Source organism: Eubalaena glacialis, chromosome 4, assembly GCF_028564815.1.
Source record: "Eubalaena glacialis isolate mEubGla1 chromosome 4, mEubGla1.1.hap2.+ XY, whole genome shotgun sequence".
NCBI classification, from domain to species: Eukaryota; Metazoa; Chordata; class Mammalia; order Artiodactyla; family Balaenidae; genus Eubalaena; species Eubalaena glacialis.
This window is the reverse complement of record NC_083719.1, coordinates 11,809,893-11,832,891: the sequence shown is the minus strand read 5'-3', so window position 1 is coordinate 11,832,891 and position 22,999 is coordinate 11,809,893. Positions and strand designations below refer to the sequence as shown.

Below are 22,999 nucleotides of genomic sequence, written 5' to 3'. Positions count from 1 at the left end.
CTCAATTCAGAAACTAAAAATATCCAGTTGATCAAAACTAGTTGATGTAAAGTTAAATCTTCTCTATTCTTGGCCCTCCCCCTTCCTTCCATCCCCCAACACCCTTGCAGCAGGGGCCTCTGAAGGTCAGTATTTGCAGTGGTGGAGGAGCATATGGGTCTCCTTTTCTCCCTCAACTTCTCCTTCCACCCCTTGCCCAATCATGTTAACCATAGTTTCTGAGTCAGGCTTGAAGCACGGCAGAGATTAGAGCTAAGAGGTAGCGGCAAAGTTTTTACTTGGCTGGCACGTGTCGTGAGCTGAGTGGCCTGGCATTCTCTGGGCCTTGCTCACATGAGAAGACTGAGGCACAGAAAGATTAAGTAACTTGCTCCAGGTCACGTGGCTCGGAAGCTTAGCCCGAGATGGAAAGCCCGGGAGACTGACTGCAGAGCCCACGTCACCCATCACTGTGCTGTCCTACCGCTGCAGCAGCCTCCTGACTCTAGCGATACTGAAGGGCCAGCTGGACCAGGACAGCAGGAGGCGGAGGTCCTGGAGTTCTGTAGTCAGAACAGGTTTTTGATGTCGGCTCTGTTGGTGTGTGACTTGGAGCGGGTCACAGCTGCTCTCAGGGTTGCAGGGAGTTTTAATAATGTAGACACGGTACCAAGCAGAGGGCCTGACACAGGACACACGCCAATAGATGCTGTCTCCTTCCTCACCCTTTCTCCCATGAATGATGACTTTTGTAGCTCCAGGAAGAATCTGCTCTGGACCAAACTCTCTTATTCCGGTTTCTTCCATTCCTGTTTTTTCCTGGGGCAACAGTTTTGAAATGAACCTGTGGTCTGCAATCGAGCAGATCCTTTTATTTACTTTTTATTATTTATTTATTTTATAGACATATAATTGACTTACAATATTAGATTAGTTTCAGGTGTACAGTGCAGGGATTCGATATTTTTGCCCATCGTAAAATGATCACCATGATAAAGAAGATCCTTTTAGATCCCTTTAGGCCTCAGGCTAGAGGTTGTCCAAGAGGTGGAGCTTCTAGGGCACGTGGCTGAGTCAACATATCAATATTTTAATAAGGAAACTTCATTCTAAGAGGCGACCACATGGAAATAGTATTCGTAAAACTAAAATTCTTTTGCATTTGTAGGGCAACTTGGCTCTCCAGGAGGAATAAATCCTAGTTCTGGAAAGATGAAAAAACCTAAGGTATTCGTGACGGAGGGAAAAGATGTTGCTCTTACTGGGATTTGTGTGTTCTTCATCAGGACCAACCCTTCCAGAGCCATCACCCCTGAGAACATTCATCAGGTAAGAGGCAACAGCAATCCTTTATCCCAAATTACCAAAAATCACGTAAATTCTACCAAAATATCCCTTCCCATGGAAACAACCGTCGTATTCATTAAGTATTTAAAACTACTTTCAAAGAAATATTTTAAAAGCACTTAAAGCAAGCAATTAAGAGGACAGTTCCTTAAAATCTGTTGAGTAAGAGGACTTAATATTCAATTTATTAACAAAAATTGATATAACATTGTGTGTATCTGTGAGTGTGTGTAAAACAGTGAGGTCTTTCCTTTTAAAAAGAATTCCTCTACATCATTTACTTAATGGCATATTTCATACATTTAAAATAAGATTGATTACAGCGGATACACCCTTGAACAACACAGGTTAGAATTGTGTGGGTCCGTTTATACATGGATTTTTTTTCAGTAGTAAATACTACAGTACTATATGGTCCACGGTTGAATCTGAGGATGCGAAACCAGGGATAAGAAACTGTGGATGTGGAGGGCCGGCTATACGTTACACCCAGATTTTCCAACTGCTCGTAGGGTGGGAGCCCGTAACCCCAGCATTACTCAAGGGTCTTCTGTATAACTTAATTTTTTTTGCAAAATAAAATGCATCCATACAAGTCTCCCCTGCCTTCAATGGGTGCATTATCTGCTTGGAGCAAATAAACTGGTAAACATCTGGTATTCTACTTATTTCATGCTTTTATTTTTATTTATTTATTTATTTAAAAATCTTTCTAAAAAATTGTTTGTTTATTTATTTATTTATTTATTTTGGCTGCTTTGGGTCTTTGTTGCTGCGCGCGGGCTTTCTCTAGTTGCGGCGAGCGGGGGCTACTCTCCGCTGCGGTGTGCGGGCTTCTCATTGTGGTGGCTTCTCTTGTTGTGAGCACGGGCTCTAGGCACGCAGGCTTCAGTAGTTGTGGCTCGTGGGCTCAATAGTTGTGGTGCACGGGCTTAGCTGCTCCGCGGCACGTGAGATCTTCCTGGACCAGGGATCGAACCCATGTCCCCTGCATTGGCAGGTGGATTCTTAGCCACTATGCCACCAGGTAAGTCCCCATGCTTTTATTTTGATGATTGCAATTTAGAAGAGTATAAAGCTTATGTCTTAACTAGGTGTCAAAATTATAATTTACTGGATCGAGAGACAATATACAAACAGACCATCTACCAAGAGACTTTGACCAACAACCCGCAGCAGTCTGCCCAGGAAATCAACCTCCCTTACCTGCAATAAACAACACAGGTAGCCAGACTGCTGTGTCAGCCTGGTAGGAAGCCAGCTAGGAAAAGAATTAATAACTCCTCTAACAATTGGTCAAAATGGCCAGGACTTGACTCATGACTGCCAGCCGCAATTTTTGTCTGTACTTTCAACATACTTCCTTGGGGCCAACCAGAGAAGGCCAAATGTGCACCCCTAACCAATCACATAGGATGCCCCGCTTCTAGTGAGCCCACCTTCAGCTTCCCCAGGCCAACAACCTCCCCTCAGGGCCCACCTGAGCCTCCCTTTTCTCCACTAAGAAGCTTTCCCACTCCTCTGCCTGCTTTTGAGTCTCTGCCGAAATGCAAGTGATGGTGGCCGACTCCCTTGCTATTGCAAGGCATCAATTCTTGCTCTGAATAAACAGCCTTTGCTTTTCTCATTTGGTTGGTCTTCATTTACTCGCATAGGCTATTTGGTTAATGAACACCATCAGAAATGACTCAGTAGCTAGGTTGCAGTTGAAGATAGTTTTTACCGTAAAGGTTTTCCCGATTGTTTTGCAGGAGGTGAGCTTCCATATGCTCGACACTGCAGACGGGGGTTTGCTTAACAGTGTGAGACGTCTGCTGTCTGACATCTTCATTCCCGCTCTCAGGGCCACAAGCCACGGCTGGGGTGAGCTCGAGGGCCTTCCGGAAGCCTCCAGCCTTCAGCAGGAGTTCCTGGGCTCCCTGGAAGGCTTCGTGAGCGTCCTGGTCAGTGCACAGGAGAGTTTGAAGGAGAAGGTAAGAACAAATACGTTATTCCTTCAAAAATTATCTGATGGTGAACAAATCAATATGTAAGTGTGTAATACTTCTCTTAGAGGGTCTTGATTCCACTACTTGCAAATCTTGAAAATATTTTGTGGGTGTTTTTATTGCCCCCTGAAGATGTGGTGACTAGATTTAAATTCCTATAATTTGGAGTGTTGAGTGCATTAAGGGTTCCAAAGAAATGTTGGCTGCAATGGAGGGTTTTACTCTGTCACGTCAGATGTTGGACTGCAAAGAGAAGAGTATGAAGTGCTTCTGGTATTGCTCTGCAGCCTAGAAGGAAAGGAATTTGGAGCCAGAGTGTGTGGGGGGTGTGTGTGTGTGTGTGTGTGTGGTGTGTGTGTGGTGTGTGTGTGTGTGGTGTGTGTGTGTGTGTGGTGTGTGTGTGTGGTGTGTGTGTGTGTGTGTGTGAGGGGGAGTGGTTAGGGATAGGTGTGTGCTGGGGTAAGATGGGGGGGTGATGGTGGGTAGGGATGGGAGGCAGTCTTGAAGAGGATGGAGAAGGAGAGACGAATGGACGTATCTAGAGAGAGTGGTTTGGGTCCTGTGGTCCAGCCAGTGACCAAAAGGGCCTTTAAGAATCAGTTTGGCCTTTGCGGGATTTAGCTTCAATAAAATTTGTGCCACCTACAGTAAACCTGTGTTAGTGATTACCTGGGGTAGACAGTGGTGGATACAAAACCGTGATAGATGACAGCCCAGATCAGGCATGAGTGGGAGATAGAGAAATGGATCCCATGAAACCAATGGCAATGTAACGCTCACTGCTCTCCAGGGAATACTGAGACCTTTTGGGACCTATTGGGATATTGGCAGGGAGGGATGCTATAGGCCTTCTAAAGGATGTGGGTTGGGGGAGTTGAGTAAATGTTATCCAGACAGGGGCAGGATGATTCCAGCTAACATCTGAGTTCTATTTGCAATTAACTATGATGCAGGCCATCCTGAATGCAAGTTGAACCAAATTAAATAGTCGTTCTACTGAAAAGAGTAGTGTTTTCATATGGTTCCACTTCATACTGTGGTAGAGGTTTTAAAAAATGTGGGATGGATCCTCACACAGGAGAGAGGCAGTGCCGCTTCATGAAGCCTGGAAGCCTCCCCTGTAAAACCAAGGAGAGGTCCAGGAGATGTGGCAGACGGAGGGTGCAGTGTCGGGAGTGAGGAGTGGGGGGCTGAGACCTGAACTTAGAGACTCACAGGGCCAGGTGTACTCTTACCAGAAGGAAAATGTCCTTATCAAATATTGAGGTGTTTCTGGGTTATGTGTGTTTAAAAATATCCTAGGTTTCTTTGTCAAGTCAAAATCCAACACACCTCTTTTCCTACCCCTCTCCGCCCCTCTCTCCTGAAATGTATCTGTGTATTTGCCATTGAACTTGCTAACCATAAGGATTTTTTTGGATAAGGACATGAACGTCTTTTCCTCTGGTTAGTTTCCAAAAAGAATGTGATAGATTAGAAATTACCCCTCCCCCCCAGTCAATTTTTTTGAAGGCCCCCCACTTTCTTTGGTTTCATGAGTTGACTACTTAATTTCCAAGTTCCCTATCAATTCTCAAATTCTGTGGTATTATGTCTCTCTCTCTCTAGTTCACTGTTTTTTTTGACCCAAAATTTGACCTCAGAACCAATTACCTCTACTGGTGTGCTCAATGCAATATGTCTCACTGTGTTTTCAAGGACATTTCTCAGGAAGCAGATAGTTTAGACTAGAGAGAATCCCCTTAAGATCCTTCTGGATCAGTCAGAAGTGTGTGTGTTTGTGTGTGTGTGTTAAAATAGCATCATCTGATTATTTAACTTTCATTTTAATTAGGTGAACCTTCAAAAGTGTGACATATTTGAACTGAAAACCCTGAAGGAACCTCTAGACTACTTGACTCTAGCTAATAACCCTGAGACTTTGGAAAAAATAGAACGTTGTATGAAAGTATGGATCAAACAAACAGAGCAGGTAATTTTCAGAAACCAAACATCGGAAACTAGCTATCTGAACACTGACTAGTTCAGATGCCACGTTACTGAACAGCCAGTGGAAGAAGGTACGTCACATCCCGTTCCCATTTGCCTAAGCATTTTACCACAAGTCCCTAACAAGGTGAAAGGTTCAGTGCAATTTTAATTTATAGTCATTAGTTAAGAGATAGTAAGAATTCTAGGAGATGAAAGTAAATAGCTTTATATACTTATATAACTAAAAGACTGCACTTGGCCAATTTTTTTTCTGGAAGGTGTAAGTTACTTTGGAGAGAATCTCTGTAGAAGTACAAGAAGCTTTCTAATTCAGTGTGTCCTCCAAAACAAAGCGCAAGACTTAACCTTTAAAAAAATATTTTCAGAAAAGTCCCAAGTGAAGCTGGATGTTACATCAATAAGGAAGCATAATGGAAATTAACCAACTGAAGGCATGAGGGCTTTCCAAGGTTATATTTCTCTTAGGTTCTAAGTGAATAGCCAAGGAAACTTTCTGAGGTCACATCCTCCAAAAGTTCATGAAAGCTCCTTAAACAAGTAGTTTTCAGTTAGAATGAGTCAACTAAATTTTTGTTGAAATTAAAAAAATGGATACATGTTAGATTAGTAAAAGGCTGTCATTTGAAGCATGCAAATGAATAAAAATATATCACGATTCAGATAGCAGAATTTACTTCTTTCCTTATATTTTGCTTATGTATAACTTTTATATCTCCAGCCCTACTCACTGGTTCATGGGCCTTCTGTGCATTTGCAGGTCCTTGCTGAAAACAGTCAGCTACGGAAGGAAGCGGATGACCTTGGGCCCCGAGCAGAGTTGGAGTATTGGAAAAAAAGACTGTCTAAATTTAACTACCTTTTGGATCAGTTGAAGAGCCCAGATGTGAAGGCTGTGTTGGCAGTGCTTGCTGCTTCCAGGTCGAAACTTCTGAAGGTTGCTTTTTTGCTTTATGAAGTGGGAATGAAAATTCTCTATGCATATGTCATAGAGTAATTAGGAACAGAAAAATGTCATTCTACCTCTATGAAAACAACTTTAAGATTGGATTATACTGTCCTTTTATAATTTTGGATACTGTGGAAATAGCCTTTGAATGAAAGGTATTTGTTGGCTAGTGTACATGTATGTATATGTATTATTAGAGGGCATTGCAAGTCATTAAGATGTAACATAATAACATGATTATATATATATTATGAATTCAGACCAACGAGGAGTAGTAATAATGAAACCTTACCTTATCTATTTTTTTTTTTTTTTTAGCACTGGTGTATTTGTTTTATATCCCTGTGTAACAAGTTACCCCAACACTTAGCCACCTGAAACAACAAACATTATCTCATAGTCTGTGGGTCAGGGATTTGGGTGCAGCTTAGCTGGGAGCATCTGACTTGAGATCTATCCTGAGGTTGCAGTCAGGGTGTTGGCTCATCTGAAGGCCTGACTGAGATCTGCTTCCAAGTTGCTTATGTGATTGTTGTGGGATTCAGTTCCTTGCTGGCTGTTGGCTGGAGGCTTCCTTCAGTTCTTTACCATAGACAATATGGGAGTGAGGTGCAAAATGGATTCAGCAGTCTGTGGAGGAGAAAGGGTGTAGGTTTAAATGGAGGTGCTGCCCTCTTGATGCTTTGTTCTAGTTATCGAATAGATGTCATAAGAGAAGGCCTGGAAGAGATACCTTTGAAAATTTTGTCAAAAAATTTAAATTGCTCTTCAGTGTGGCAATGCCCCCCACCCCTCTGGATTCAGTTTTATGTGAGATGCACAGGGCAAACTGAAAGTCTGACCCATGGGACTTATGATGACTTTTAGCAGCTGTTATAGTGGAATTTCCCCTATTAATAATTGCATTAAAATTTCTTTCCTGTATTGTGCTTAGACTTGGCGGGAGATGGATATTCGAATCACTGATGCAGCTAATGAAGCAAAGGACAACGTCAAATATCTGTACACACTTGAGAAATGCTGTGACCCCTTGTACAGTAGTGACCCTGTGAGTTAGAGATTTCTACCGCCTTGGTCTACTGATGACCCTTTCACACTAACTGAATTGAGTATGGAGTTTTGGTTCGTGAATATTAGTCTGTTGGAAAAGTCTTAGAAACTTCTTTTTATTCTTAAGAAAGTTATATATATATATAATATATATATATATATACACATGTCTATTTCTGTGTCTCTCTCTATACATATATATATATATATATAATATTTATATCATGTATCTGTCTATCTAGCATCTATTTATCTATCCAGATAAGATGGACAGGACATGCGACGTTATATTTTAAAAACATTTATTGCATATTCCATTTCCCATTAAATATTGCAGTTGACATCCTGGACTATACTCAAACAACTGTGGGAAGAGTTATTGGCTGATTTTTTTTCTTCTTTTTTTTAATCTTTTAACTTTAGGATGTACCTGTTTTTATTTATTACAAAATTAACTGTTAACACAACTTCCTTGTCCATAACAGGAAGTTAGTGTTTCTTGCATTGAAACAAAATTTGATTAACTGTGTATGACTAAATAATAAAAATAAAATTACCCCTAAATATATTCTATTTATGTAGCGTGATAGATAATATTTTAAAAATTTAAATAAAAATCTTTTACCTAAATTTTATTCTAATGAAGTAGGAAGGATTAGCCTATTGGAATTTTGCTGAGTTTGATATCTGTTTCCCTGAAAACGTTTGTGATGTTTTCCAGATGTCCATGATTAATGCTATTCCTGCACTTATAAATGCAATTAAAATGATCTATAGTATCTCTCATTACTATAACACCTCTGAGAAGATCACGTCTCTGTTTGTAAAGGTGAGTGCATAGCATAGAGTCCATGGTCACTTAGATTTCTTTGCCAATGGTTAATTTTTTTTTTTTTATAATTAGAAATTACCATGGGACTTCCCTGGTGGTCCAGTGGTTAAGAATCCGCCTTTCAATGCAGGGGACGCGGGTTTGGTCCCTGGTCAGGGAACTAAGATCCCACATGCTATGGGGCAACTAAGCCTGCACACTCTAGAGCCCGCAGGCCACAACTAGAGAGCCCATGCACCACAACTACCGAGCCTGCATACCACAACTAGAGAGCAGCCTGCGCACCACAACTAAGACCCAACGCAGCCAAAAATAAATAAATAAATATTTTAAAAAAACCCATAAATCTTTTTTTAAAAAAAAGAAATTACCACATTGGTGCAATCCAATGTCTATGTACCCTACAATTAAAAAAAAAAGCTTAATCTCTCAATAGAGAGAGGAGACTGATTCTAGCAAATCATAAAGCATTATTTCCCAAAGTAATTATTATAATAAATATTGTATTATTTATATAATAAAAATGAAAGAAAGATTCTTTTTAGAATTTGTTTCCTTATTTTTATTTAGCACATGATTTCTATCTATTGGGTAAATTTTAATTAAGAAAAACTATATTTAACTGGCTATCTTCAGTTTCATGTTTTATGTGCCACTGTTCCAAATTTATTTGATGCCACAGTTGTTTACTTGGTGTTATTAGAACAGTAATCATGGTAATAAAAGCCACTTGCAACGTTCCAGTAATCCATAAAGCAATTATAATGATTCTACCAAAAAACATAACGATGTTTAAACCTTATGTCCTAACTCATAAGTGTTTATGGTGAGCATTGTTGCTTTTTCCCATTTTTGAACAGTCTCTAAGAAGTAAATGAGTTTTTCATTACCAAGGTGAAAGTTTTAAATGTTGTATTAAAATAGAGGCATTTTCGACTCATCAGGACTGTGTTGTGAATACTAATGCAGTAAGAGAGGCATGATTCTTCCCGGGAATAGGGACGTCCAGCCTGAGAGCTTGATGGGAAACTCCCTTCTGTTCTCGTACTCAGGTAGAAAGGAGGGGAATCCACAAGACCCTTTTCCAACTTCTTCACACATTAATGTTACATTGGGGTCAGGAGGGGTATTCCCCGAGAAGAAGACTCAAAAGTCAATTTGTGTTATTACTCCAGGTTTCATGCATTTGCAAGGCTTGTTTTGGAACATAATTGTGAAACCACCATTTCTCTCATTTTCAAAAACCTTTCATTATGAAAAATTTGCAACAGGTACAAAAGGAAAGAGAATTGTATGTACATGTACATATCACCCAGATCATCAACTATCAACACATGGCCGATCTTGTTTCACCTAACCTTTGCACTGCAAATCCCTGACATCATGTCATTCCATACCTACAGTATAGACCTCTAGTTTTCCTTTTAATTTATTAAAAAATCACCAAAGGAATTCTGAAGTCTTTTTTTTTTTTTTTTAAGTTTGGAGGGATAAATAAAATGTTGGCAGTTACACACATTATCGTTACTCTTTTCTCTGTTGCCTTCTGCTTTTGACATTTCTGCTACAGATCATGGTGGCATGAAATGATCAGAGTGGCCAATTCATTTCATGGCACTTGGAAACTGTGAGTTAGATTTTAGAGCAGGCTGCTGAAGAAGGAGACGGGGGGAAGCTCTTGACAGCTTTTAGGTAGGGAAGTGAATCCCTTCTTGGTTGGTTAAGATGTTCATCCTGCATTAACACAGGGGTCTGAATTGGCAATTTTCTGTAGTGCTTCCAGCTCTGTGATTTTACAAATGATTTTGATAATAGATGTGTAGAACTTAAAAAGTTGAACAAATAGAAGCAGAGAGTAAAATGGTGGTTGCCAGGGTCTGGGGGAGTGTGGAACATGGGGAGATGTTGGTTAAAGGCTACAAACTTTGAGTTACAAGGTGACTGAGTTCTGGGATCTAATGTACGGCATGGTGACTATGGCTAATACTGTATCGTACACTTGAAAATTGCTAAGAGAGCAGATCTTAAGTTTTCTCAACACACACACACAGTGGTAATTATATGAAGTGTTGGATGTGTTAATACTTGATTTTGCTAATCATTTCATTATGTATATGTATATCAGGCCTCACATTGTACACCTTAAATATATACAATTTTTGTTCGTCAATTATACCTCAATAAAGCTGGAAAAAAAGAGGGTTAGTGCTTGATCATAGTTGTGATGGAAAAACAATAAATCCAAAGATTTATTTACAGATTTTACACTCTGAGAGGTAAGAGAGCTAAGGACCCTCTAGCCCAATTTATCCTTGATGGCTGCTTGATGTACTTGACATCATTTTATTGGAAAATTCCAGGTGACCAATCAGATGATATCTGCATGTAAAGCCTATATTACCAACAATGGAACTGCTTCGATCTGGAGCCAGCCACAGGATGTTGCTGTGGAAAAAATATTATCTGCAATTAAACTTAAGCAGGTAACAGTGAACTTGATAATATATTTAGATTTTTTATTATTTTTACATTGTTTTTTGCCAATGCATCTTAAATCATTTAGCAGTTATCATATTAGTGGTTGCTAAAAAGAATGGTAATCTTTTACTGTTAGGAAAACTTGAATGTTAATAAATCAGTCCCCTACATTTGTTCACTTACTTTACCCTTTTTGGGGGCCTGCTATGTCGCAACACCACACTAAGTACTAGAGATACAAAGATGAAGTAGTTTTCCTTAAGCTTCTTGTACACGAACGGGGAGATACACAAAGAGTTAGGCTTCTACTAACACAGTGGGACCCAGGGGGAAAGGCTGCATCTTTGAGTCACCTTATGAATAATTAGGAGTTAGAACTTCCCTGGTGGTCCAGTGGTTAAGACTCCACGCTTCCAATGCAGGGTGCATGGGTTTGATCCCTGGTCAGGGAAGTTCCTCATGCCACGTGGCCAAAAAGAAAAAAAAAAAATTAGGAGTTTGCTAGGTTGGGGGATGGGAAAAGATGACATCCCAGGCTGATGAAGGAGTAGCTACAGAGGCATGAAACTGAAAGGTTTTGTAATTCCACCCTAAATTTGCTGTCGCTTTCACTTAAGAGAATAAGGTTGATATCTTTGTTGTGTTCCCTTTCTTGTATTTTGGTTTTTACTTTAAGGAATACCAGCACTGCTTTCACAAGACCAAACAAAAGCTTAAACGAGATCCAAATGAAAAACAATTTGAATTCAGTGAGATGTATATTTTTGGAAAATTTGAAACTTTCCACAGACGTCTTGCCAAGATAATGGACATCTTTACAACCTTCAAGACATATTCAGTCCTACAAGATTCTAAGATTGAAGGGCTGGAAAACATGGTCACTAAATACCAGGTTCTGTATTTCAAAACTAAATTTGCTACCCTTATCCATAATAAAACTTTAATGTTGTATGCAAATGACTGTATTTAGAAAGCTTTAAATAATCAGTCTCTGATGTAAAAGATAAGCTCATGGCCCTTAAACAATAAAGAAGTTAAATCTATTTGAGAATTGCGTAATGGTGCTAATATATTCTTTTCAGGTACGTGATTATGAGAATGACTTCCCTATAGCCTAAAATTAATCATCATTAGCAAAAGCGTTTTCATTAGTAGCACAAGAAAAATGTTTAAATATAACTTATTATTTCATTTATTCATGCAAGAAATATTTAATCAAGCATATACTGTGTGTCGGGCTCTAGTTGACACTGAGTTCTGAGTGGTATATGATTATATCTGCAGTTAAGCATTTTATATGGACTCATGTTAAAAAAATAATAGGGATTGGATTTTATTTTAGCTCTACTATTCTTAATTATTTTGACTTTTGACAGCTTTATCTTGTAAGGATATATGTGTAACTAATCTTAGTTTTTAAAGTGGGCACAGGGATCTAATAATGTTTCGAAGATTTTTAAAAAACAATTTACAGACACGATGTGCTTTACATTCTTAATGTGAATAGAGTCAGTTTTTTCTTGTTTGGGGACAGTGGCGCTAAACCTTAATTTTTTTTTTGTACTTGAATTTGAAAAGGATCATATAATTTACTGTCACTCATTGATTTTTCTACTCTAACAGTTTAGGTCGATATAAGGAATCTTTTCATTTCCTGAGTATATCAGATTTGGGGAGAGAAAAAGAAAAAACCTTTTCTATAGAGTGGGAAATATTTTAGGTGAGCTGTATGTAATCTGCAAGGTGGATAATCTATTCTTTGAAACTGACAGTTCTGCAAGACAAAGATGAAATATGTCCATTTATTTTTCAGTTTGGAATCTAGTTAGTTTTTATTCTTAATGAAAAAATAACTTTGGAGCATATTTCAAAGTTTATTTTTGAAGGAGAAGTTGAACGGTACATCTAAATGCAGATAAAGACTATTCTAACCTGATAAAAATACTGGGAAGAAAAATTGCTTTCAAAATCTAAAGTGAAATACTGATGAAAATGGATGTACCAGAAGGTAGTGAGGTAGAATGTAGATGGTTCATGAAAGTGTAAGGTGAGATTTTCGTGTATTAGAACCAATGTGAGAAGCTCAAAGTGCGGCCATGGAAATGAAGCTCAGGCTCCTTGTGTGGATTCAGGGCCCTGGCCACCCCTCTGGCCTCCTCACCTGCCCCTCATTCAAAGTACTCCAGACACAGGACAGGTCACTTCAGCCCACCTTAGGACTTGCAGAGCCTTTTTTCTGGAAAGTTCTGCCTCTGAATCATCACATGGTTATTTCCTCCTTGGCCTCTAGATCTTGATTTAAATGACCCTCTCAATTAAGTTTTCCTTGAGCTCTGTTTCACCTCAGTCACTCTATGTTACTTATTTTATCACTGTCTGCAATTATCCTGTTCATTTATTTGTGAGTTACATAGATTCCCACCCTCTCTCCCCAACTGAGGATGTAAATTCCCGAGGGCAGGGATGTCTCTTTGTTCTGTTCATTTCTATATCTTCCGAGTTTGCTGGCATATAATAGGTGTGCAATAAATATCTGTCAAGTAAATGATTTAGTAGATTGAGTTTGATTAGTTGGTTTAAAGGTCATGATTAAATCAGCTTATTTACTTAATACTCTTAAGTGACCATTAAATCCAATCACAGAGCAGAATTTTCTAAGGGCCGCAAATCTTTTAAAATATCACCTTAAAATGTAGGAATGTAGCTTTTCCATACTTCTTTTACACATTTCCTATAACATGATGGGTAGCATTATGACATTATATATACACAATTTCTGAATAGACCTAATTTTGTAGTTATACGGCATGAAAGAGTAGGTTGTTTTAACTTGTAAACTTGATTCAAGAAGTTATGCAGCTTATACACTCTTGTCTATTGAGAGATTTGAGTTGATGTTTAAATGGAAATATCTTTGAAGAAGGGTTTGTGGAAGCTGGCCCAACATTATTCATAAAGATTATATGCCTGTGTCAACAGTGTGGGCACCCGAGTTTGAGAACGGCTTAGTACCTGGTTAAGAATGATCACAGAGCATTAGAGCTCATTATTCAGAGCAAACGAAACTTTGGATAATAGTATTTTCAAGAAGATGAGTTACCTAATTTGCAGTGTTATAGTCATAGACTGCAGCTTTGGAGGAAGCAATTAATTCTAGAGATTCTTTAAATAGTAGATTATGGTTTGATATTTTATTTAGGACATTTGAGGCTTGGAAGATAATTTTTCATCTGTAGATGTTATAATATAACTGTTCTTCCTAAGTTGTTTGTATTCTGTTAAAGTCTTATTTATTTTCTGAGAAGACAAACTTTTCAATGAAAAATATTTTAGTAAATTCTACTTTGGGCTTGCTTGCTTCCTTCCTTCCTCCCTTCCTTCCTTCCTCCCTTCCTCTCTTCCTCCCTTCCTCCCTTCCTCCCTTCCTCCCTTCCTCCCTTCCTCCCTTCCTCCTTCCCTCCCTCCCTCCCTCCCTTCCTTTCTTTCGGCTGCGTCAGGTCTTAGTTGCAGCACGTGGGATCTTCGTAGAGGCATGCGGGATCTTCCCTTGTGGCTCATGGGCTTCTCTCTAGTTGTGGTGTGCGGGTTTTCTCTTTCTCTAGTTGTGGCGTGCAGGCTCCAGGGTGCATGGGCTCTGTAGTTGCGGCATGCAGGCTCTCTAGCTGAGGCGCGTGAGCTCAGTAGTTGTGGCGTGAGGGCTTAGTTGCGTCGCGGCATGTGGGATCTTGGTTCCCTGCCAGGGATCGACCCTGCGTCCCCTGCATTGCAAGGTGGATTCTTTACCACTGGGCCACTAGGAAAGTTCCCTGGGCTTCTTTTTTTTAATTACTTCCGATGTAACTTGTAAGAAATTTTTAGATAGAACATCTTTCCTACTTTTCAGGTGAGATATTTATTTGATATTTTTCTTCAGAAATACATAAAGTCTCATGATAATGCTTTCCAAATGATATATTTGAATGCATTAGGCAATATTATACTACCTGTAATATACATGCAACAATGAGAATAATTAAAGAAATAAGGCTCCTCTTAAGTGGATTTTTGGTGAATGATTGCACAGGTTCTATATTTAAAGGTCATATTTACCTAAGTAATGCAAGAATATTGAAATATTGTCTTATTTCTTTCATAACATTTCAGGGTATTGTTGCCACCATAAAGAAAAAGGAATATAATTTCTTAGACCAGCGGAAAATGGATTTTGAGCAGGATTATGAAGAGTTTTGCAAGCAGACTAATGACCTTCATGTAGGTTGGGTAATGAAACTCCTGTTGACAGTCTGGTGTTTATTTTTTCCGTTCTGTGTAATGCTGCTAATCATTACCCATTCAGAAGGGAGAGGCATCTTCATCATGGAGGTGACCGACAGCAAGCTTGGCCTGCATTTTGTGATTTCAGTTTAATGACTGAAGGCTCTTTTTCATGGATTAAAGGGTCATAAATATAGCTTTGGGTAATGATCTGTGATCACAGACTTCTGCATGTGTTCCATCTTAGATCTTAGAAAATTAACTTTTATCTTCTGTTGAAACATAGTGTTATTAGAATATAGAAATTTGTTTTCATTGGTTTGTTACTTTAGCGATGATTATGACCAGAGGTAGCTTGAGCAAATAAATGATCTGCAATGTCTGGCAGATCTCAAAGGCAGGGTTACAGCTGGCCTTGAAACAGTGGTACCAGGACCGGCTCTGCACCTGGACCCCTCTTGGTCGCGAAGCCCCATTCTCTCTTCCTTCTCCTGTCCCTCCTCCCACCCCCAGACCAGCCCACAGGAGCAGCGTATGGCCATCAGTGGCTTCTGAGAACACATCACGGAACCAGCCTCATCTCCAAATTCCTAAGGAAAAGATTGGGTTGGCCAATTCTAATGTGGTGCCTTGCCCTGGACCTGTTAACTGTGGGGTCATATGGTAAAAGCAGAGGCGATGAGACCCACTTGCGTGGTTGGGAGTGTTTATTATCAGATGAGGAGAACCAGGGAGGGTAAGATTGGGAGACCACCTAATAGGTGTCCACCATAATCAACATGCAGACTTCTTTCCATCCCAGTGAGATCTAAAGTGTGCACCTTTCTGATTATTAAAGGAAAATGGTCATTCTGTTTCTTCTTTTCCAGAATTTTTGGTTTGAAATAAATGTATACACTTCAAGGGAAAAAGAGCTCCAAAGCATTTCTGGAGGGATGAGTTCAGTGTAGGACTCATAATAAAACTAGCTAATTCTATGCGTCAGGTCTGTTCTAAGCACTTTATAGACATTAATTCATTTAATACTCGCAATAATCTGATAAAGTGGGTGCTCTTATTACCCTCTTTTTGGAGAGGAGGAGGCTGAGGCACAATGAGGTTAAGTGACTTGCCCAAAGTCACAGAGATGACAAGTGGTAGGCCGTCTGGCTCTAGGATTCAAGTTTTAAACCATTATGCTATAAGACACATTTCAGGTGATGGGAAGATAGAGTGCCCGTAATAATTTAAGCAGTGATCTCTTTTGGGGGCCGATTCAGACGTAAGGAGTGTGGATCTTGATCTCTTGTTGATGGGCGGTGGCAGATCCTGAGTCTGTGCTCCACGGCCAGTGTTTATTTGTCAAATCTTCATTTGTGTGTCTTAGCAGTTTCTGATCACATGGTACTTCAATAGTTTGTATGTGGGATACAGGTAGATGGTGAACACCTTGAGGGCAGGAATTGTGTTCATTCCTATTTATGTCTCCGAGGCCTAGGGGATAGGACCTTATGTAACTGGAGAGCAAAGAATGTTTGCTGAATTAGTGTATGAGTTGCGAATTAATAAGGAGTAGACTGCTAAGTGAAATAAGTCAAGCAGAGAAAGACAAATACTGTGTGATATCACTTATATATGGAATCCAAAAAAATACAACAAATTAGTGAATATAACAAAAGAGAAGCAGACTCACAGAAATAGAGAACAAATTAGTGGTTACCAGTGGGGAGAGGGAAGGGGGGAGGGGCAATATAGGGGTAGGGGACTAAGAGGTATAAACTATTAGGTATAAAATAAGCTACAAGGATATATTGTTCAACATGGGGAATATAGCCAATATTTTATAATAACTATAAATGGAGTATAACCTTAAAAAAATCACATCCCAGTCCCACATATATCAGGGGCATCAGATCTGAAAAAAAGCACAGGTTTTACTTTAAATGGAACATAAACGAAATGACCCAATACAATGTTTGTTTTAAGAAAAAAATGGAAAAGAAAGATAATTACTGATAAGGTAACAAAAAAATAAGAACTAGATTTATTGCAATTAAACATGCATTTACTGTACATTATTTATGTATTAGACTTCTATGCTGTAGCTTATGGATACAAATAAATCAAGTTGATTTGCCCTCAAAAATCACATCAGACATGTGATATGATTGAAATATAAGTACATATATGTTAGAACAGAGTAATGAATATATTATTAAAAAAGGGCAAATAGTGGCTAAAATGGCTAATTATAAAAGTATAATATTCTGATATTGTACTGGGAAGTAAGGATTCAAAGATAACTTGACATATTCCAAAGAAGTTCTAAAGAAACTTATATGGAGAACAGACCTGCAAAACATTACATAGACTCTGAGAATTGCTACGACCCATAAGGTAGGGTGTGAACCTAGGAGAAAAACAGTTCCGTACTGCTGCTTGATGGGGATTAGGAAAGGCTCCAGAGAGGAGGCCATGCTTGGTGTGAGAACACGATTTATGTTTTCCAAGTAAATGGAGTGGAAATGAGAGTAATGGGGAGACCGTTTCAAGACTGTGCCACTTTTTATCATACTGAGAATATAATTTTATAAATGTCTTAAAGGCTGGTTTTTAAGCACTAGTTATAGATATTCCTGTTCTTCTTGAATTTTTTTTTTTTAATTGAACACTTTTATTCATCTTGTCTTCCATCTCAAAAATGGTCCACTTCTCTCTTTGGCTTGCTGACCAGTTTTCCTCTGACTTCTTTTTCCCTTTCTCCATCCACTTTCTCTTAACTAACCTATCTACACTCTCTCCTTTAAATAATTCACGCACTGTCATGAATTCAGCCTTTGTTTCTGTAAAACTGGGGGGCGTATACTGACCTTCCCATGACTCTGGATGTAGTGAGCAGGGGTGATGAGTCTTGGAGATGGAATGGAGAAAACCAGTAACTGTGGCATCTCCAAGATGTGAGACTGGAGGGTGTGTGTGTGTGGGAGCGCGGGATATACTGTACATGAGTGATTTGGATCAGGGTTGTGTCCAGGGATCTGCTGTCAAGGGCATCAGGGCCTGGGATCCTGTCCAGGTTTTGGGCTCATGCTTATGCTAATATCAAAGAGAGGCAGTGCGTTAGAACCAGGTGGGCCATTGGAAGTCTAGAAGGATATTGTCTGCAGTGGGCAAAGTAAGGCACTGTTTAGTAAAGGACCAGCGTTTGAGGTGGCAAGCCGCCTTAGGGAAAACTGAGTAGGGCCTGAGAGCCCAGAACTAAGAGGACTAGAAGATTCCACACCAGACTCCAAAAGGCTGAAAGAGTGGACCTAAGGCTCAGAGAGAAAAGAAGACTAAATTGAGGTCTTAGGTGTTCATGAAGAGCTCAAGGTAGGCCTTTGTGAAGCCATAAGTTAGAAAAGCAAGGAAAACCAGGTCCAAGCGTTAGGGCTCAGTAAAGATTTACTGTGTCCCAAGTTGTGTATAGTTTATACTCAGATATTTTTATGTCGTGAAAAAATTTGAGTGTTTATTTAGATAGGCTAACTGTACAGTTCTTCAGTGCAAGAAGATTTCTTGATTCTAAGATGTGATGTTTGTGGAAGAAATATCTGGTCCAGTATCCCTGGGGCCTGCCATGGCACCAAACCCCATGACTGCTCTGGCCTTCAAGTCCCTCTTTGTTCTGGCTTCTGGACATTTATCTTTCTTTAAGCTTAGATGAGTATTATATTCTCTGTTATATTTTTTCCTATATTGTATGTGTTTGTAGAGATGGGAAGCTCTTTTATCTTGTTGCTAGGTATAATTTTTTGCTATGCTAATTCATTGTTCATAATCAGACTTTATTCTGTTTTAGAATGAGTTGCAGAAGTTCATGGATGTTACGTTTGAAAAGATTAAAAACACAAATCAAGCTCTAAGTATGTTAAAGAAATTTGAAAGGTAAAAATTTGAAAGACTTCTCTAAGTTCTATTTTCTAAATTGGGGTAATATGAACATGGTTTAGCTTATGTTATTATTGATATTATTATTTCATATTCTAGTGGGAAGGAAATCTTCTCTTGACAATCTGAATAACAAGGCCACAGTTTTTATGTTCTTCAGAGGATTAAGAGTTTGTTTTATTTCCTCTCAGCTTTGAAGTACCTTGTGACTGCCTATCATAATATCACTTAATGTTTAAGTAATTTGAAGAAACTCTTACCAAAAGTTTTGACTAGGTTTTAAGGATTGATACTTTTTAAAAAAAACAAAAAACACTCTAAGGAATTCCCTGGTGGTCCAGTGGTTAGGACTCTCCACTCTCATTGCCAAGTGCCCGGGTTCACTCCCTGGTCGGGGAACTAAGATCCCATAAGCCAAAAAAAAAAAACAAACAAACAAACCCAAAAGCCAGAAGCTCTCTATTGCGATATGATTGACAGACTGATTCCATTTTGATTTTTTAATATGCTAACACAAATATTTCATTCTCTTCCATCAGCATATGTTTTTACAATAAGTCTTAATAAATAAGATTTCTCAATATCATCCCATTAATTCAAGCCTTTCACTTTAAAAAAAAAATCAGGTTGAATATACCTAATCTTGGAATTGATGACAAATACCAGTGTATCCTTGAAAACTATGGGGCTGACATTGATATGATCTCGAAGCTGTATACGAAGCAGAAAGACGATCCTCCTTTGGCTCGAGACCAGCCTCCCATTGCTGGGAAGATTCTGTGGGCCCGACAGCTCTTCCACCGGATTCAGCAACCAATGCAGCTTTTCCAGCAGCACCCGTCTGTGCTCCAGACGGCGGAAGCCAAGCCTGTGATTCGCAGTTACAACAGGGTGGCCAAGGTCCTCCTGGAGTTTGAGGTTCTCTACCACAGGGCGTGGCTTCAGCAAGTGAGTCTCTGCATGTATACTGTTCAAAGACGTCTCCATAAGAGTTTATAAACTGCTAGCATTGGGCAGTTTTATTCCCGTAAAAGTTGAGTTTGTGGGTATTTTATAAGACAGGGTTGGTTGACTCTAAGTAATCAGTCAAAGAGTGTAATATGTCCCTGAAGAAAAACAATAATTAATTTTGGAAAAAAGATCATAAGCCAGGTAACAGAAACTCATTTTAAAAAAAATAAATTTATTATTTATTTATTTATTTCTTTGGCTGCGTTGGGTCTTTGTTGCTGCACGCGGGCTTTCTCTAGTTGCGGCGAGCGGGGGCTACTCTTCGACTCGGTGCGCAGGCTTCTCTTGTTGCGGAGCACGGGCGCTAGGCGCGCGGGCTTCAGTAGTTGTGGCTCATGGGCTCAGTAGTTGTGGCTCGTGGGCACTAGAGCGCAGGCTCAGTAGTTGTGGCACACGGGCTTAGTTGCTCCGCGGCATGTGGGATCTTCCTGGACCTCGGCTCGAACCCGTGTCCCCTGCATTGGCAGGCGGATTCTTAAGCACTGCACCACCAGGGAAGCCCCAGAAACTCATTTTTATTTAATTTATAAACTCCTAAGGAAGAAGATCCTCTTTATGGGATCCTGTACCTGGTTGATTAAGATTTCTCTTTCTTTTTTTTTCTCCATTGTGTGCGTGAACACTAGTATGCCTGTTAAACAAAGTTTTAAATTTTATTTGGCCATACTAGGTTGATCAAATTATATTTCATACCCTACCAACACTTGTATTTCTTTGTAGGTTGGCAGGAAGTATTTTGGAGGATAAAATTCAGCCTAACAAGGCCTCTAAAATGGTATCTCTTTTTCCTAGTTCAAATTTTGGTGTCTGAATCAACAACAGAGATGTCTCTCTAGTATTTTACCTTGCTTTTCTAGATAACTGAAGACTGAGCTTGGTAGGTTTCATGAAACTTTTATTAGGAAAAATAACTGAGTAGGCATGAAGGTATCAGGGAGCGAAGTGGCTTTTGAGAAGTCACCTTTATTGCAGTATCCACTTATCAGGTGTGAGAGATTCATGACCCAAGCATTTTGTTGAATTGACTGTACATCACCACCAAGAACTTGAAGACTCTTTCCTGAGAGTGAAGTTAGGAGAAGAGTGAGAGACCCCATTGTCTTTAGTCTGAAAAGCTCAAATCCATGGAAGAAGACGTAATGACCTTCATTCCCAGAAATGGCCAAGCTAGGTACCCTGTGTCTGCATTGAACTCTCTAATAGTAATAATGTTGATCTCTTCTCACAGACTGAAGAAATTCATGTAGGACTTGAGGCTTCTCTATTGGTGAAGGCTCCCGGCACAGGGGAATTGTTTGTAAACTTTGATCCTCAGATATTAACCTTATTTAGAGAAACAGAGTGCATGTCACAGATGGGTCTGGAAGTTTCACCATTTGCAGCTGCCCTTTTCCGGAAACGAGACATATACAAAAAGAACTTCAGTAACATGAAGGTATAGTACTTTTATTTTTTTCCCCTTCTTGGCTAGCCCCAGTGTGCATTAAAAAAAATCTGGTGGTGTGTCACTGTTGAGAAGTAGAAAGTGTCCAGGACGACTATAGTGGAGTGACTGAGGCTAGAATGTAGAGTTGGCGAGGGCCAGGTCATCATAGAGCTTGTAAACCAAGGTTACACATTTGAGTGCACCAGGAAGCCATTAGAGGAATCTGGGCAGGAGAAAAAGGCATGATGTCTTTTACAATAAAAATCATTCTTTCTGCTGGGTGAGGAACAGATTTTAAGGGGACAGGAAAGGTCAGTGTGAAGCTAGTTTGTGATCTGTTGCACCGGTTCAGGATGGAGATGATGGCAGCTTGAACTAGGATGCAGTAGAGTAGTTGATCAGTGAATTAGAGAATGATGTCAACAGGCAGGTTATGAGAGAACTCAAGGATGATCCCTTTGTTTTTGGTGTGAGCAACTCAATGGAATTATTCAATCATTATGTTGGTTGTATTCTGCACACATGTTCAGTAACATGCAGTGGCCCCAAATGGAAGTTCCACTCGTGGAGATGGCAAAGACTGGAACTAACTTGTTTTGGGGAGCAGAAAGGAATCAATAGCTCCCATCTTAAGTATAAGATGATTTTTAGAGATCAAAGTAGAGGTGTTATCCATGCAGATAGATATGTAAGTCTGGAGTTGAGTGGAGAAGTCAAAGTTGAAGGCATATTTTTGAGAGTTATTAGAATACAGTTGCTATTTAAAGCCATTGTCCTGCATGAGATTTCCAAGGAGGAGAATATAAAGAAGAGTAGAGGGCCTACATTAAACCCTGAGTTGTTCCAATATTAACAGGTCTGATAGAAGAGGACAAATATGCTAGTAAAATTAAGGATTGGCCTTTGAGGCGGGTGGAAACCAAGTGGCAAGGAAGCCAAGGGTAAGAAAAACCTCATGATGGAGGGAATGGTCACCAGTGACAAATGCTGCCCAGAGGATGCTCAAGATGAGGTCAGAGGTGCTGCCACGATATTTGACAACATGGAAACCATTGTTACAACTTTATAGTGGCCAATGTCATAGGACAAACCCAATAAGGCCACGCATTTGCATAATGCTTTACATTTCAAACCGTTTCCATATTCATTATTCCATTTGATATTTTCCACAGCCATGTTAGGTAATTGGAATAGAGTACTATTATATTATTTTAGAGATGACAAAACCGTGGCTTAGAGAAATTAAATGACTTAGCCAAGGTCTCATAGCTAGTAAGTGGCAGAAGTAAGACAAGAACCCAAACTTGTAGTCTACTGTTTTCCCACTCTTTCGTGTTATATTAAAAAGTTAATATTGGCAATGGACAGACATTCCTCAAATGTAAGCTCATCAAGTACTAGTCAGCATGTTGGAATTCCCTTTTAGATTTTTCTTGGATGTTAGAAAAATAACTAAGTCAATCTACATATTTGTAAAGAAACAGTTAGTTTTACTATATATAAAATAGGTAAACAACAGGGACCCACTGTAGAGCACAGGGAACTATACTCAATATCTTGTAGTAACCTATAATGGAAAAGAATCTGAAAAAGAATATATATATATGTGTGTGTGTATGACTGAATCACTTTGCTGTACATTTGAAACTAATACAACATTGTAAATTAACTATACTTCAATAAAAAATAAATAAAAAAGGAAAAAGAAAGTAGTTATTTTTATTAAGAAACACTGTTTATCGAATATAAAATTACTAATGATAATTTTGTCCACAGAATTGCTGTTT

The 22,999-nt window shown here is 39.3% G+C and overlaps 1 protein-coding gene across 1 annotated transcript in view; it reads left to right on the top strand.

Moving 5' to 3' along the window:
• The window catches only part of DNAH5 (dynein axonemal heavy chain 5), a 259,490-nt gene that overhangs the window by 62,877 nt on the left and 173,614 nt on the right, over positions 1 to 22,999 (top strand). The window contains exons 4-15 of the mRNA XM_061189135.1: positions 1,148 to 1,308; positions 3,078 to 3,299; positions 5,149 to 5,286; positions 6,064 to 6,240; positions 7,187 to 7,300; positions 8,024 to 8,131; positions 10,495 to 10,617; positions 11,289 to 11,504; positions 14,756 to 14,863; positions 18,687 to 18,772; positions 19,402 to 19,723; positions 21,015 to 21,221. Of these exons, the coding sequence (XP_061045118.1) occupies positions 1,148 to 1,308; positions 3,078 to 3,299; positions 5,149 to 5,286; positions 6,064 to 6,240; positions 7,187 to 7,300; positions 8,024 to 8,131; positions 10,495 to 10,617; positions 11,289 to 11,504; positions 14,756 to 14,863; positions 18,687 to 18,772; positions 19,402 to 19,723; positions 21,015 to 21,221 (1,982 nt within the window). The remainder of the gene's footprint in view (positions 1 to 1,147; positions 1,309 to 3,077; positions 3,300 to 5,148; positions 5,287 to 6,063; positions 6,241 to 7,186; positions 7,301 to 8,023; positions 8,132 to 10,494; positions 10,618 to 11,288; positions 11,505 to 14,755; positions 14,864 to 18,686; positions 18,773 to 19,401; positions 19,724 to 21,014; positions 21,222 to 22,999) is intronic.